The sequence below is a fragment of the Trichomycterus rosablanca genome, chromosome 25, assembly GCF_030014385.1.
Source record: "Trichomycterus rosablanca isolate fTriRos1 chromosome 25, fTriRos1.hap1, whole genome shotgun sequence".
Lineage (NCBI taxonomy): Eukaryota > Metazoa > Chordata > Actinopteri > Siluriformes > Trichomycteridae > Trichomycterus > Trichomycterus rosablanca.
This window is the reverse complement of record NC_086012.1, coordinates 1,509,783-1,525,613: the sequence shown is the minus strand read 5'-3', so window position 1 is coordinate 1,525,613 and position 15,831 is coordinate 1,509,783. Positions and strand designations below refer to the sequence as shown.

The following is a 15,831-nucleotide window of genomic DNA, read 5'->3' as shown; positions in this document are numbered from 1 at the left end:
GGCACTGCTTATCTTGGAGATAGAAATAAGCCGTGTACTTCCAGAAGTGTTGAAGCAGTAATCATGAAAGCTGCAATTAAGCGCCATCAGATCTGATTGCTTTCTTCCTTTATGTAACAAAGGTCTTTTTCGTTGGGTTGGGAGGACAGATATGACCCGGGGTCAAAAATTCTGCACGATTGAGTGTTTCAGTGGATACGACAGAAATGCAGAGCTGCAGAACTCGCAGGTTCCTGTTACGTCTCGGTTCGGTATTGTCCTGGTTGGCACGGTTCGGCGTTTGATCCCTCACAAAGCGATATGAGCGAGCGCCGGATACGTTCAGAGTCGGCCAATCTGCGCCGGTGTTGCACAATTTGTTTTCATCAGCTCGTAAACGGCGGATCGTCGAGGCCGCCACGGCGAAGCACGAAGGCCGCCTGATGAAAATGAAAACCCGGCGTCCCCGGCCTGGTCTCATCACCGCGCAGCCTGGAAACAGGTGTCCTCTCGCTTCCGAGGCGGTGATTTAAGGGAATATTCATGACGGCTATCTTTCATCGCTGGCTTCTTCCTCATTTGAGAGGGAGGACGGATGAGGGGGGAGAGAACGAATCAGCGGGTGATTGAAGAGGCCTTTCTGGGATAATTCAGTTTGATTGAAGCCGCGGTCGCTCATTACTATTCTAGGTCCAACAGAAAGGAGAGTTTTAAGCGTACCCGTCGTGCCCTCGGCGAGTCCTCCAGCTTGTCTTTACTTTGTCTCTCTCTCCTCTGGCACCGTACTCACAGGAACGAGCATCTCTAGCAAAAATGAAAACAATCCTTCATTTCTTGGAAAGAATTGGTATAAAAGAGTGCAACAACACTTGACCGGGATGATAGACTGTGAATATAATCATGCTGTAAGCACGGCGATAAACAACTAAATAAATAAACAAATAAATAAACTCCTCTAGCACTGAAGTGGAGGTTCACCCAGCGGGGCTGATTCGACACGCAGCACGTTTTCATTTACACGTCCATCAGCATGTTGGTTTTGCTTATTTAAACGACACGGCGATGCACAAGTTCCTGTGCACATCCTGGAACCGTACTCTGTTTAATAATGCCACCACAGGGCGGGTGCTCGCTGCACACGGGCGACATAAAAAGCGGCGCCGCGCCTATACAGGAAATAGACTTCTGAGCCCGTACGGCAGCGAGCGCTTGCTTCGCGGTCTCCTTGCGGCGCTTCACCTGTGTCATACTTTCAGATGACTCGGCGGTTTTGGTTTGGTTCCGTGATCGTCACGTTTCAGAGCGGAAAGGAGAAGATATATGTGGTGTTTTGTTGTGCTGTGCTGCAGCGTAGCTACTTCTCATGTTTACATTTGCAGCACGTTTGGGTCTGATGCCCTCCGTTTTGGGGTCTGATTGCCTTGTTTGAACTCCGATCTCCTTTTTGGGGTCTAATGTCCTCCTTTTTAAGGTCTGATTGCGTTTTTCTGGGGTCCGATTGCCTTTTTTTTTGGGTCTGATGCCCTCCTTTTTGGGGTATGATGCCCTCCTTTTTGTGGTCTGATCTCCTTTTAGGAGTCTGATTGCCTTTTCTGGGTCTGATACCTACCTTTTGGGGTCTGATCTTTTTTGGGGTCTGATCTCCTTTTTGGGGTCCGATGCCCTCTTTTTTTTGGGTCTGATGCCCTCCCTTTTGGGGTCTGATTGCCTTTTTTGGGTCTGATGCCCTCTTTTTGGGGGTCTGATCTCCTTTTTGGGGGTCTTATGTCCTCTTTTTGGAGTCTCCTTGATAATTGACTGTGTTGATAATAAGTTCCACTTTATACCTGTAGGTCATCAGAGCCCTCCAATCGTTCGGCCATTTCTTCTCACCCCAAGCAGGAACAGCCTGTCTGGTGCCCTCTTGTGTGACGAAGGCAGTAATCTATAAAGGCATTAATCTATAAACAGACATGAACAACATGGTATGCGGTCAGCTGGTCGACTGGATTTGGATTAGATGGTACACAAGCGGGTTCAATCCCCAGGTGGAGCAGTCCAGGTCCTTTCCATGTGGAGTTTGCATGTTCCTCTTGTGTCAGTGTGGGTTTCCTCCAGGTGTTCCGGTTTCCTCCCAATGTCTAAAGTCGTGCAAGTGAGGTGAAATGGAGATACAAAATCGTCCATGCTTGTTTTTGATATTACCTTTCCTGTCATGCGTGTAACCAAAGTGTGTAAAACATGCTGTTAAAATCCTTATAAATAAGTAAACAATATCTAGCTTTCTTGATGGCAACTAACCCAGCAACTCTCCCGTCTTCAGGGTCCAAATTTCAGTCCTGTGTCTGTTTCACAAACTGCAGATTTAAAACCTCAGATTTCAGGTCTGAAACAGAATTGTGAGTCCAGCTATAAACTGTAAAAGCGATGAAAGCGAAGCAGCACAGAGAAAGAGAGAGATCTGATTTCGTTCTTTCTGTCTGGTGCTTAATCCCCCCTCTGTATGGAACGCTGTCTGTGGTTGTTGCCAGGGTTTTTCCCCTCCTTTCCCCCGGGTGCTCCTGTCTGCTAGTTTTCATCCCGATTCAAACGCGACGCATGTGTCATAAACACACACCCCGGCTTTGAAGTCGGAGGAGCCGCACAATGGACGGCCGGCCCTCCATTCGCCTCCGCCGACAACCTAGAGGCCTCTTTGTGCTCCGCCGGCTTTATGCTCGTGTTCAAAGCGTGCTCTTCACCTCACTTAGGCCGGATTGTGTTCCAGTGCGCTGCCTAAATGCAGAGCTTGATGAAAGATAATTATCTTTGCTATTCTTCTGCCAAATTCTGTGCTCGTCTGTGGATTATTGTTCTGCCGATGTCAGCTTTGATGGCGTATCGTGAAATGCGATTGGTCTGCACGACCAGTCTAGGCTTCCTGCACGTCCTTCGTGTAGGTACCTAAAATATACAAACGCTGCAATGATGGACCCCCCTTCCCCCCACCTTGTAGCTCTATTAATAGCTCATTTTGAGCCTCGCATTAGTGACGAGGTCTCTCCCAATTACCATGGATGAGGCGTCCTTTCAGGGTATTCGTGTAGGTAAGATCTCTGATTAGCACATCTGATTGATCTGCCTCCTCACACTGATTAAAACCTTTCTTCATCCCAAGGCTGGAAAATAAGATGCAAAATATACACATGATCAAGTCAAATTTGTGACCATTAAAGACCTGGTTAGAATCCCTAACATGCACCAATTATGACCTGGTATTGGCATCTTGATACCAGTCTGTACTTCCAGACTTGTCTCATCTACTGCTGATACCAACCGTGGGTTCTGTGCTTCCCGAACCTTGACTGTGTCTCCGAAGGTGCACAGACTCCACCCAAACCAAGACTGACACCCTGGTCTCACAATAATGAAGCTGTACAGCACTGATACGTTACTGAACGACTAATCAGACACCATGTGGTCCAATTGAGCCTCGCTACCGATCTACATGTTTCCAGACAAGCAGATGAATACGTTTCGGGTTTGGTTTTGTACCCATTGACGATCCAGGAGGAACGAAAGATGAGACAGATTTGCTTCTGTGGTCTTGTTTTGCTCAGATACAGATCCATGCTAAAGAACTTCATCGTCATCCAGAAAATAATGTGTGTTTTGGGTACCGGGTTACTGATCTGTCTATGATGATGCAGAACTAGCTGTTGGAGTTGGAGATATTTGGAATCCAACTATCTAGTCTAGTCTAGTTAGCCAGGTTTAGCGTCCTGACTTATCCTGAAGACCTGATAAATACAGTGCAAGCAACTGAGGGATGAGGGTCCTGCTCAGGGGTCCAATAATGGCTGACAGATCTGTATTATGGTCTTTTTTCTTTGTACGTCTTTGTCCGTCTACAAGTCGAATCGGCTTCCGTGTGGGCGTTCTAGTTCCAAGTTCTCTCAGAACTGAATTTCCCTTACCGTCCTGCTCAGGGCTCCAATAGTAGCAGACAGATTTGTATTTTGGTCTCAAGTTTATTTTAATAGATTCGTCAAAAATAGCTGAGAACAGTGTCCTCCTAGGATTCTTCCAAGAGGGTCGTTTTTTTTCTTCTTCTCCGGTTTGTCCGTCTACAAGCCGAGTCAGCTTCCGTGTGGGCGTTGAAGTTCCAAGTTCTCTCCTAATTGAATTTCCCTCACCATCAGAGGGAGGTCAGAGACGTATTTCCTCTCTCGTCCTTCCCCTCTCCTCGCTGTAGTGAATCCCGAAGTCTGGCCCGGTGCCCGGTCTCTTTTTCATGGAAGTCTCGCTCCCTCCCTCGAGTCCTAACACTCCTCTTTCTGTTGCTCTGGTGAGGGAGGTAGTGTCCATGGAATTTAAGTAATGCATTCCAGCCCGCACGCACGCACACACACACACACACGCACACACACACACACAGCCTCCTGCTGTCTACCCAGCGTCACGGTGTAGTAGTGCGTCTGTCATTACTTTTGGCACGTGGGCTCCTCCAGTGGGCATCCCGGGACCCCAGTAAATATCTGGTGCCACCGGATACGTGGTGTTTTTTTTAAGCTCCATATGAGTACGAGATCAGGATCAGTTAAACACGCCACTACATTCCATTCTCCCTCCTGTTTGGGTTTTTTTTCCACCAATGTTTGGTCCTGCTGTCAGACAAAACAAACCCAGGGCGAGACGTGAACTGGAGGCGACCAGTGACGCAAAATCTGAAAAACAAAAGCCGCCGAGATGCCACTGAATGAGAGAACGCTTCTGTTTAAGCCTGATTAACATAACTCAGTAACTGAGCGCTGTGTGAAGTAGCATGTTAGCCTATAGCAGAAAAAGATAACATGGCGAAGTGCTTACATATACACTGATCAGCCATAACATTAAAACCACCTCCTTGTTTCTACACTCACTGTCCATTTTATCAGCTCCACTTACCATATAGAAGCACTTTGTAGTTCTACAATTACTGACTGTAGTCCATCTGTTTCTCTGCATGCTTTGTTACCCCCTTTCACCCTGTTCTTCAATGGTCAGGACCCCCACAGGACCACCACAGAGCAGGTATTATTTAGGTGGTGGATCATTCTCAGCACTGCAGTGACACTGACATGGTGGTGGTGTGTTAGTGTGTGTTGTGCTGGTATGAGTGGATCAGACGCAGCAGCGCTGCTGGAGTTTTTAAACACCTCACTGTCACTGCTGGACTGAGAATAGTCCACCAACCAAAAATATCCAGCCACCAGTGCCCCGTGGGCAGTGTCCTGTGACCACTGATGAAGGTCCGACTCAAACAGCAGCAATAGATGAGCGATCGTCTCTGACTTTACATCTACAAGGTGGACCGACTAGGTAGGAGTGTCTAATAGAGTGGACAGTGAGTGGACATTGTGTCTGATCCACTCATACCAGCACAACACACACTAACACACCACCACCATGTCAGTGTCACTGCAGTGCTGAGAATCATCCACCACCTAAATAATACCTGATCTGTGGTGGTCCTGTAGCGGTCTCTACAAAAAGCATGTAGAGAAACAGATGGACTACAGTCAGTAATTGTAGAACTACAAAGTGCTGAGCTGATAAAATGGACAGTGAGTGTAGAAACAAGGAGGTGGTTTTAATGTTATGGCTGATTGGTGTATATTTGTTGTTTATACCAGTAAATAATAATACTTGCTAGCTAAGTGTGTATTAGTGAATGCATGTTATTGTCCTGCTTGGTTAGCATTCTATGAGTAAAATTAGCAGCTTCAAAAGGCTTTTATGCTAATACTATTCAAGCTAATACAGAAGGTTTTTTGGTTTGTTTAGGTAGGATTAAAAGTTGAAAACAGAGCGAGACAGATTTGAGATGACAGATTCAGCTCAGTTCTCTCAACCTTCTAATTATTTTATCTATAAATACTTGTTGCTGGTTGGAAAATGCTGTGTGTTAGCCGCTGAATTAACCCCGGCTGACTCCGGGCCGGCCGGAAATAACCTGCAGGATGCGGAAACGTTATGCAAGTTGCCCTTTCCAGACCCTGATGGGTTTAACACGTGTTTACTTACACCTGCGCTGCCCACAGTGGGTTTTATTGTTTTATTTTAGCTTGTTTGTGTGGGCTTGCACGTGCAGGCATCATGTGGGTTTTGGATGAGCCCACACTGCCCACAGTTAGCCACAGTTAGCTCACAGTTAGCCCGCATCGTTTGTTAGACTAATATCAGTGTTGTGTGTGTGTGTGTGTGTGTGTGTGTGTGTGTGTGTGTGTGTGTGTGTGTGTGTGTGTGTGTCAGTGCATGCCTCCATTCCACAGTAACGGGAAACCCCCAAGCCCAACCCTTCTGAGCCCTACAGGGTGTGTAGAATTCCATCCTCCCTCACGGCACCCGAGCTCGTACGCCAGGCCGCTCTGTGTGAAAGTGCGAGTGTGTTTGTTGCTTCTGGAGTGCCCAGTATTTGCCCAAAAACCTGCCAGTCTGCTCTGAGCCCTTTTATCCCTGGCAACACACACACACACACACACACACACTCACACTCGACTTTCCTTCCTCTTTTAGCTTTCCTTCATCCTCCCAACTTCGCGTACCTGTTGGCCTCCTCCACGGCTATCGTGCCAAGCGTCTCCGGAGCCAGCTGGCACGGCTCGGCTTTTGTTTTCCCGCCTCTGCGCTCCGTGCCAAGTTTTGGCTTTGGGATCTCGACGACCTTGATGTGGGGAGTGATGTTTGCAGAGCAGAGGACTTAGCCGCCGTGCAGCCGCCGTGTAGCCGCAGCAGCTGCTTTATATACACATCAGCATTCAGTTTTCTGCACGTACGCAGGTTTAAAATTTGCATACGCAGACGGTCGGGGTCTCGGACGGTGACCGTACCTGGATCTTTCCTCCCTGCGGTACCGGAGCGTCCTGTCCTTACAGGTCGGTCTGCCACCTTGCTCCCCGCGCCCCGTCCCTTCCTTCCTTCCTGGCCTCTCGCAGCTGGTCTTGAGCGGAGAGCGTGAATATTCATGCGGTCGCCCCTGCCTGCTAAAAGCAGTGCTTAAATCTGCATAATTTGCCTCGAGTGACTTTCAGATGGCCTTTTGCTTTTAACACTCTAAGGAGAAGGAGCCGCACTCGGTAATCAAGCCGCTATTGTAAGACGGGCCCTCGAGGTCTTTGAACGACGGGGACGGAGGCTGGTTTCGGCCCTTCCGAACGAGTGTCCGGGCTCTTCAAGCAGCTGCGGCGTCATAAAGCTTAAATGAGGTGTAATTGCGTCGTGGAAGGTTGGTGGATGGCGCCGCGGGCGTGCACGGTTGCCATGAACAGTTAATAATCGCTCCCTGTGAAGATAAAGATTTTTTCTAATGGTGTCTTATTGTTTGTGCTTATTCCTAGTAACTTATTGTCCTTTCTAGCTTCCCGTAGTGAGCCTCACCTGTCAAAAGGCTTTTCTTTGTGTGCAAAACCCAGCGAATGTGCATTGTGTTGCATTGTGCAGCATTGTGTTGCATTGTTTACCAATCCTATCGCATTTTGCATATTGCATGAGTGTAAATGTGAGACTTGGCCCAGTCTTGGCAGATTTCCTTCACTCTCCTCGTGTGCCCTTGGCCGCCCGACTTCCAGATTCTCAGCCAGTCAGCAGTTTGCTGGATCCCCTCCGGTCCTTATTTGACCGCAGTAATTCGCCGTGTGCACACGGGTAGCTGGTAAAAATGAAAAAGGTCAGTTAAGTGTGACAGGAAGCCCCCCGATAGGCTGAATAGATTTGCTTCTCTATCGCTTGCTTTGCTATTGTGGTGGACGCGCGGGCGACCATCTGCACGCGCGGGGTTGGGGTGTTACCGAACAGCTTTGTCTGGCTCCGCTGACTTTATTGGATGAGCGAGCCGTACCAATTACGTGGGCCGAATCTAGGGGTTTATTGGAGCCCTGCACGGGCGGGGCCGGCACTCCGATGAGGTTTTGATGATGCGTCTGGAGGCTCCGAAAGGGCCCGTACTGTAATCGCCGTCTCTTTGTTCTGTGTCTGCTTGCTTTGTTTAAAGTGTGACGTGTAACAGCCTGGGGAAACTGATTAATCCACGACTGGATCTGATTATAGACGTCGGTTGGAGCGTGAGGAGTCAGATACGCCCTCATAATGATTCTTTAACTTCGACTGGGATTAAAGCTGGGAATCGGAGAATTCTGGTTGGTCATTCATGATGCAAACGCGCATGAAGAAGCCTGTCGATGCGAAACCGTCATAAATCCCTGATTTTTCCACGTATGACAAATAATTGGCTGGCGCACAATCCTTGTCATCCGACTTTCTTGTTCCTGCCTCCAAGCTGACGCCTGCTTTTCTGGTCTACAATAGCGTGCCACAGCCCGGCCCGGCCCTGCCCAGCCCTGCCCTGCCCGAGGCCTAGACGACCCCACAGGGACAAAACATCGGGGTGGGAACCCAAAGAACCAGAGGCACAGTGGGACCGGGGCAAATAAAGCAGGTCAGGGCCAGATTAAGGGAGCGTAGAAGGGAACACAGGGCATGTGAGCCTGGGAGGGAGGGAGGGGATGAACAATAGAGAAGTTTGAGAAGTTTGGGTTAGAAAAGGGGGCGGGGGTCTGTAATTAGAGATGAGCACACAGAGGCCTCAGCTGATTGTGTTAGAGGAACGCACCTTCAGGGGCTGTGCGTACTCGCCGGACCGAACGCTTTGTGCTCTGCACCCCCCCCTGGACCGCCCCGAATGTTTTTGTCATCCGAAGCCATATGTTTAGCCTGGCTTGACGAGCGTTTACGTTCAGAAGCTAAGATATAGCCGCGGATGAGGCCGCGACCCAGATTTATCGGGTTTGCTTTGTCGCCGCGCCGAGAGTGCAGCGACGGTGAGCGCAAGACGATAGTTAACTTTCAAAAGGTCGTTAACAAATGTTTGGACAAGCCCTGGGCACATATTGACTTTTTCTTCTAACCTTGTAGATGTAAAGTTAAAGTACACAAGAGGTGGCTGCGGTTTCTCTTCTCATGCCTGTTTTACAGCTGCAGGTCTGACTGAAGTCCAAACGCTCGCAGGAAACCGTAAAAAAAGTGTATGCGGTGTGGCGCGGCGAGGAGAGAGCCGAGACGTTGATGAACTGTCTTTAGTCAAAGCAAAATGCTGTATAAATGCACGTTTTTAGCTGTTCTGAAAGCATCTTGTGTGCTTATTGACTTTCCTGCATCCTTCCTGCGACTGCAGTTCTTAAAATGCGAGTCCTTATCAACAAAGGAACATTTCTGACTAAAAGGAAATCATTTTAACCCTTATTGTGGCTCCAGAATTGGTCCATGTTGGTTGTAAAGAGCTACCAGAGGTCAGAATTATGTCCATGGCCATAGTTTTGACCTCTGGTAGCCCTTTTCCACCAACATAGAGGGGTGTTTGTTCCAATTTGTGAACCTGATTTTACTAATTGGGTTCTTTGGTTCCCAGTTGGAACCGTAGAATCAGAAGTTTTCCAGCATGAACCATGACGACGACCATGGGCGTGGATGCTCACAGCTAATCTACGCACTCCGCAAGCTTCTTGCTACTGTTTACCTCTGGTTTGTGTTGTGCAGCGCCCCCTATCGAAGACGCAACCTTGGTTCTAATAAAAACTGGTGCAAACGTGTCGGTTCTCAGAATAGCACCAAGGTTCTAGGAGGGCTGAACGAAGTCAGATCAAGATCCGGAGTTATTTTGGACTTTTGTCCCTAATGTTGTCTACAGTGTTTTCTAATCTGCCTATTTGCTGCCCAGTGCTTTTTAGAATATTAAGAAATACCCAAAACTATAAGCCAAAATGGAAACAATCCTCAATTTCTTGGAATAAATTGGCCTAAAAGAACACGTCAAAAAAAAAAAAAAAAAAACCAACATACTAAAACACTTGATAAGGGCTATAGATTGATACCAAAACCTCGAAATAAGTAAATACATTTTAAAATGCCCCACGTCGTCCTCAGCACCTTTTGAAATGGCCTATTTGGTTTCCAGCACTTGTATCTTTGGAATTTCCCCAAATGATCCCCATTTTTTAAAATTGCCTACTTCTTAAGACGCCTGATTTTGTCCCTGCGTTTGGTGCCACTGGCTGTGCAGAATGCAAAGCTAGCCTTTGAAGCTAACGCCTCTGAAGGCTCATTGTGACCCCGTTGGCGCTCGTCAGTTCCAGACCAGCAGATGGTTTGTACACCATCACATATTAATCCACTCGGCTTGCTGTGGGGACGAGCGGCGAAAGGCCAGTGCGTCGTAAAAATGAGAAGCCGGGGCGGATACACGAGCCGCCGTGGACAGCCGATACCCACTGCCTGATAACAGCGGGCGTTTATGAACCCGAAGAGCCGGGTTAGGGCATTAACACGAGCCAGTGACATTTAGGAGCTGTCAGGTTGTTTTGTTTGAATGAAATACCCCCGTGGCTGGAGGCGCGATGGAACTGGTGGCTGGACTGTAGGCTGCGTTCGTACCAGGAGACCTCGAGACGAACACAATGACAGGAAATCCTCCGGCTTTTTCCGCTGCACATGGTTTCGGTTCATGTGTGTGATGTGTTATCTGCGGCGGGACGTCCGGTCCTGTTTTTACGGCCTGTCGTAACGCGTGCTTCGTTTCTTCCTTCCTCTCCCTGTTTCTTTTTTTTTTTTGACTCTGTGCTCTCAGCTGATCAGACGCCTGAATCGGCTCCGGCAGCTGAAAGGAAGTCTGATTGGCCCTCACGTACGGCAGATCAGAAATCAATTGGGGCTGATCATGACAAATGAGGCGCGAGGCCCGGCGTACGGGAGCCGTCAGCGACCAATCAGCCTTTTGTCGGGGCTGCTATCGCGGCCTGAATGAGTGGCATTGTGCGTATGCGCGTCTGTTCTGTGAGGATAGATAAGCGGGGGGGTGTTATTCGGTGTTAACCTTATACGCCGGGACAGATGGGAAGTGGAATTTAGGCGAGGGGAGGGTCCCGGCTACGAGAGGAGGTGTTCACGGAGCCCCGCTCGCTCTGGCTTTGTGCTCCAGGGAGGCGGGATCGTTCGGCCATTGGCTGAACGGTGTCGGCGTGGGCGTGAATCGGGCCGGCAGATGGTGCCAAGGCTGCGTGTATGGTTCCTTCTCTTCTCTCCCTGATCAGCTGCCTGCGGTTGTATTATCCCTCCCAAAACAGATGGCCAATAGAGCGAGTGTATTAGCGCTGAGAATTAGCTCGCAGTGCCAATGGATTAATTATGACCGTCGCGCACGTACATCGAACCTGACCTCCATGCCAGGCGGCACCGCACCTACTGAGGCCATTACAGCTGCATGAAGGCTGAAATCCTTTTAGTGCAGCTGAATAAATGTGTTTTAGCATCTTTGAGCTCATTTTTAGCAGACGTTACTGTTGTTCCTGCTGCTTTCAGTGACTGCAGGCCTGTCCTTGTCCCTGAGACATTTGCGGAGCATTTCCTCCTTTGCTATGGTTGCCACTCAATGCATGAAATGTTCCCGACCGATAGCGATGCATTGACGAAACCAGGTTCAATTCTTTTAACACTATTTTTGCATTTTATCCTTTTAATTTCATTATTTTACAAATCCACCGCTGCTTGCAGATTCATTCGTTTACACGCGTAGTTGCCGGCCAGTTCTTCTCACAGAGAGCTGTATGGCGTACAGAGAGTCATGCACTGCCACTACCAGCCACCAGAGGTCTCAATTGCAGCAGCATTAAGAAACTTCATCAATCTTCATCTTTCTGAAATGGTCAGCTGTGCTTGTCGCACCCAGACAGGTCGATAGCACAGTTAACTACGAACTCTAGAATGGCTAGTGTGTTGGATCGCTGCTACTCGAGCACGCAAACCAGCTCCAATTTGCATAAGATCATTTATTTATTTATTTATTTATTTGTTATTAATGCTAACGGAAGTATTCCGAATCCTTCTTCCTCTAACGCCGGGTGGAAGTACCATGTCTTTGTATCATGTCCTTTACAATTAGCTCTCTGTCTCATTGTCATGTAGGTTGAATACGTGCCCAAGGGAGTGTGTGTGTGTGTGTGTGTGTGTGTGTGTGTGTGTGTGTGTGTGTGTGTGTGTGTGTGTGTGTACACACAATGACCCACATTAAGTGCAGCAGTGTCATTATAGCTCCAGGCTGACACTGCATGCTTCATTGTGATCGACACTGGCACTCCATCTGCTTACACACCGTCCTCCCATCCTCAGCTCCATTCACACACGCGTGCACGCTCGCCCGGGTACAGAACCCACTTTTCCACGTCGATGTACACGCTCGCGTCTAGGAAAGGCGTGGGCACACGTTTCTGTGGTCCGTTTCGGTTCGTTTGTTTCGGGTAGTACGACGTGCGCATTTTTGGAAGAGTCGTATCTACCGTAATAACTAGAGTAGTGCGCCTACCGTAAATCCGCTAGCAAATGGGATTACCAATCAAGCAATGCAGCTATCGTACCTGCCCATGGTGTTGCAGTTTAACCTCCATGTTTAACATCTCCAGGTTGCCATGGGTTACGATTAAGATTCGGGTCATGCCGTATTTCATCTGACCATCACCCCGACTCCCCAGACACCCATCATTTATATTTAACCATTCAATTCAAGATGTGCTCTTCCTATTGGCTACATCCCTAAACACTACCCGCCAGAAAAGCTTATCTACCCTCTCCCCCCTCTCCTCCCTCTCCTCGGGGATGTCTTTAAGGGCCGAGACTTACCCATCAGGCCCAGGATTACCGCTTGCGCAACAGCCCCGATATTCCAATATGCTCTCCCAAAGGAGGAATAACAGCTGCCCCACTGGGAGAGGGGGCGACACAGATCCGAGGAAAACAGATCCCCAGCAACCTTTGACCCCCATCATGCCAGGGCATACATGTCTCGAAAGGTCTCCTGGGATTTATCTGAGAGGATTGGATGATCTAATCCATTAGCGTGTCTGATCGGTCCGGCCCAGGTGGTGCTTGGGTAACTGATGGATCTTTTTCCGCTCTGGGGTTCGGTGATCGTGGTTCTCCAGTTGCAGGCTCCTCTGCTCCTCCCTCGACTTACGTTTCTGATCAGTCGACTTTAAGTTAGAGGTCCTGAAACCCGGTCTGATATAAAATAGGATCATATCTAGTAGGGTTTTCTGTAATTTGTGGATTATTTTGATGCTTTGATACCTGTAAAATAATAAAGAAGACATTTTATTATGGGAGGGACCTTGCTTTAACCCTTAACGTTGGTTCTCCTCACTTCCCACCTCCTGACAATATACAGAGGGTTTATTGGCTTGCTGTTTATTGCTTTACTCGAGTGTCCATGTGGCTCTGGAGCCGCCACGGCCCTGACCGGGGCAGAGCAGTCATCATAATTGCTTGTTCTGGTGAGGCTTGCAACTTGCATTTTATCCAGCGCCACTTGGAAAAAAACGGGCATTGACACACCCATGTACTTATCAATCTCATCAAGGGCAGTGTATTGCAAACAATCCACCTACTGCATGCTTGTGTAGAGTCCACATGGGTGGGCGTTAGGTTTTCAGATTTACCGTCCTCCTACAGACCGAGACCAGAGACAGGGATCAAACCCAAGTTCTAATGACCCATGTTGCTAGGCGGCACCGACACTACCTGCTGTGTGATGCCCTGACTCTGTTGTTCTCGACTCTCTGCAGGTTTCCACCTGAGCGGAACGGTAACGGAACCCGCCACGCATTCGGAGCCCGAGGTGACGCACCGCGTGGCCATCAGCTTCGACCGCTGCAAGATCACGTCGGTAACATGCGGCTGTGGCAACCGCGACATCTTCTACTGCGCCCACGTGGTGGCGCTCTCGCTCTACAGGATCCGCCGGGCCGAGCAGGTGAAGCTGCGGTTGCCCATCTCGGAGACGCTCTTCCAGATGAACCGCGACCAGCTGCAGAAGCTGGTGCAGTATCTGATCACCGCCCACCACACCGAGGTGCTGCCCACCGCGCAGAAGCTGGCCGACGAGATCCTGTCCTCCAACTCCGAGATCAACCAAGTGCACGGTGAGCGTTCTGATTCAACCCAGATCGTTTTAGAGTGTCATGTAGCGTTCTTCACGTTTAAGTGTTGTACAGAAGCTATGCTACTCCAGATGTTATGCTTATTTGTACCTTTATTAGCAGTTTATTACAGAAGCTATGCTACTCCAGATATTACGGTTATTTGTACCTTTATTAGCAGTGTTTACAGAAGCTGTGCTATTATGCTAGTATGTTGGTTTGTACCTTAATTAGCAATTTTTACAGTAGCTATGCTTCTTCATATATTACGGTAGTTTGTACCTGTATTAGTGATTTTACAGTAGCTGTGCTATTATGCTATTACATTTGTTTGTACCTTTATTAGCAGTGTTTACAGAAGCCATGCTACTCCAGATGTTATGCTTATTTGTACCTTTATTAGCAGTTTATTACAGAAGCTGTGCTACTCCAGATATTACGGTTATTTGTACCTTTATTAGTGATTTTACAGTAGCTATGCTATTATGCTATTACATTAGTTTCTACCTTTATTAGCAGTGTTTACAGAAGCTATGCTACTCCAGATAATACAGTAGTTTGTACCCTTATTAGTGCTTTTACAGAAGCTATGCTATTACATTAGTTTGTACCTTTATTAGCAGTGTTTACAGAAGCTGTGCTACTCCAGATATTATGATAGTATGTGCTATTATTAGCGCTTTTACAGAGGCAATGCTACTCCAGATCTTATGGTGGTTTGTACTTTTATTAGCAGTGTTTACAGAAGCTATGCTACTTCATGTTATGGTAGTCTGTGCCTTTATTAGAAGTTTTTTTCAAAAGCTATGCTACTCAATATATTACGGTAGTCTGTACCCATATTAACAGTTTTTACAGAAGCTGTGTTTATTATGCTGTTACATTAGTTTGTATATTTATTAGCAGTTTTTGCAGAAGCTGAGCTACTCTGGGTAATACGGTATTTTGTACCCATACTAGCAGGTCTGCTATTCCTGATTTGTGTTTCTCCTTACACTGTGGTAATAATTTGCTTGTGTACAGAAATCGTAAATCCTCATTTCACTTTGCGTAGCCGGCTTCTTTTAAGCTGTGCTATCTGCCTCATCATCTGTACGTTTCGCTAAAGCTCGTTAGCTGAGACTCGCTGAATGTTGCAGAATAAACTGTGAGATCTGTGCAGTCGGACCAGGCCTACCAGGATTTCAGTCCTCAATCGTTTTAAATGGTGCGCTCGTAACTCACGACTGTTTGCTTTTAAGATCCCACAGAGAAGCCGTGTTAGTTTTAGCTCCGCCAAGTGCAGCTCTTTAACCCCCGAAATATCCCGCCTGCTCGCTTTATCTCCGAGCTCGGAGCTTTTAGGAGGCCCCAGATTAGCCTGGCGGTGGATAGGTGAGGAAAAGCAGACCTTCCTGCACTGGAACACTAAAGCCATTCCGGGCAGAGATCACCTCCTGCTTACAGGAAGTGCGCTCTCACCGGGTCAGACAGGAGGCTTATCAGCAGTTCGACACAAGCTGCACTGAATGTGAGGAATTTCGGAACAGGACTGCTAGGAATACAGGCGCGTGATAAGGAACGATCTGATCTGAAGCGTCTGACACTTGTAGCGGCTCCAGTGTAAGTGACTTTGTTATCGGTGCTATCAAAACAAAGCAAGAGATTTATAATCTACTAAAGAGACTCGAACTGGAGACAGTTTGTGTTTTTAGAGATACTCTTCTCTGAGAGAGTGACGTAGTTCTATGCTAGACAGATTTACCTTCACTGATGTCGGCCTTACAGCAGTTTTTTTTCTAACAAAAATTGGGGGAAAAAACTGTATTAGTCAGCAAAAAAAATAAAATAATAATAATAATAATTTTTTTTAAATCACTTAAAATAATACCAAAAAGTCACAAAAATAAATGTT

At 47.7% G+C, this 15,831-nt stretch overlaps 1 protein-coding gene across 1 annotated transcript in view; it reads left to right on the top strand.

Annotated features, from left to right (window-relative positions):
• The window catches only part of zswim5 (zinc finger, SWIM-type containing 5), a 42,351-nt gene that overhangs the window by 12,936 nt on the left and 13,584 nt on the right, over positions 1-15,831 (top strand). The window contains exon 2 of the mRNA XM_062987556.1: positions 13,584-13,940. Coding sequence (XP_062843626.1) covers positions 13,584-13,940 — 357 coding nt within the window. The remainder of the gene's footprint in view (positions 1-13,583; positions 13,941-15,831) is intronic.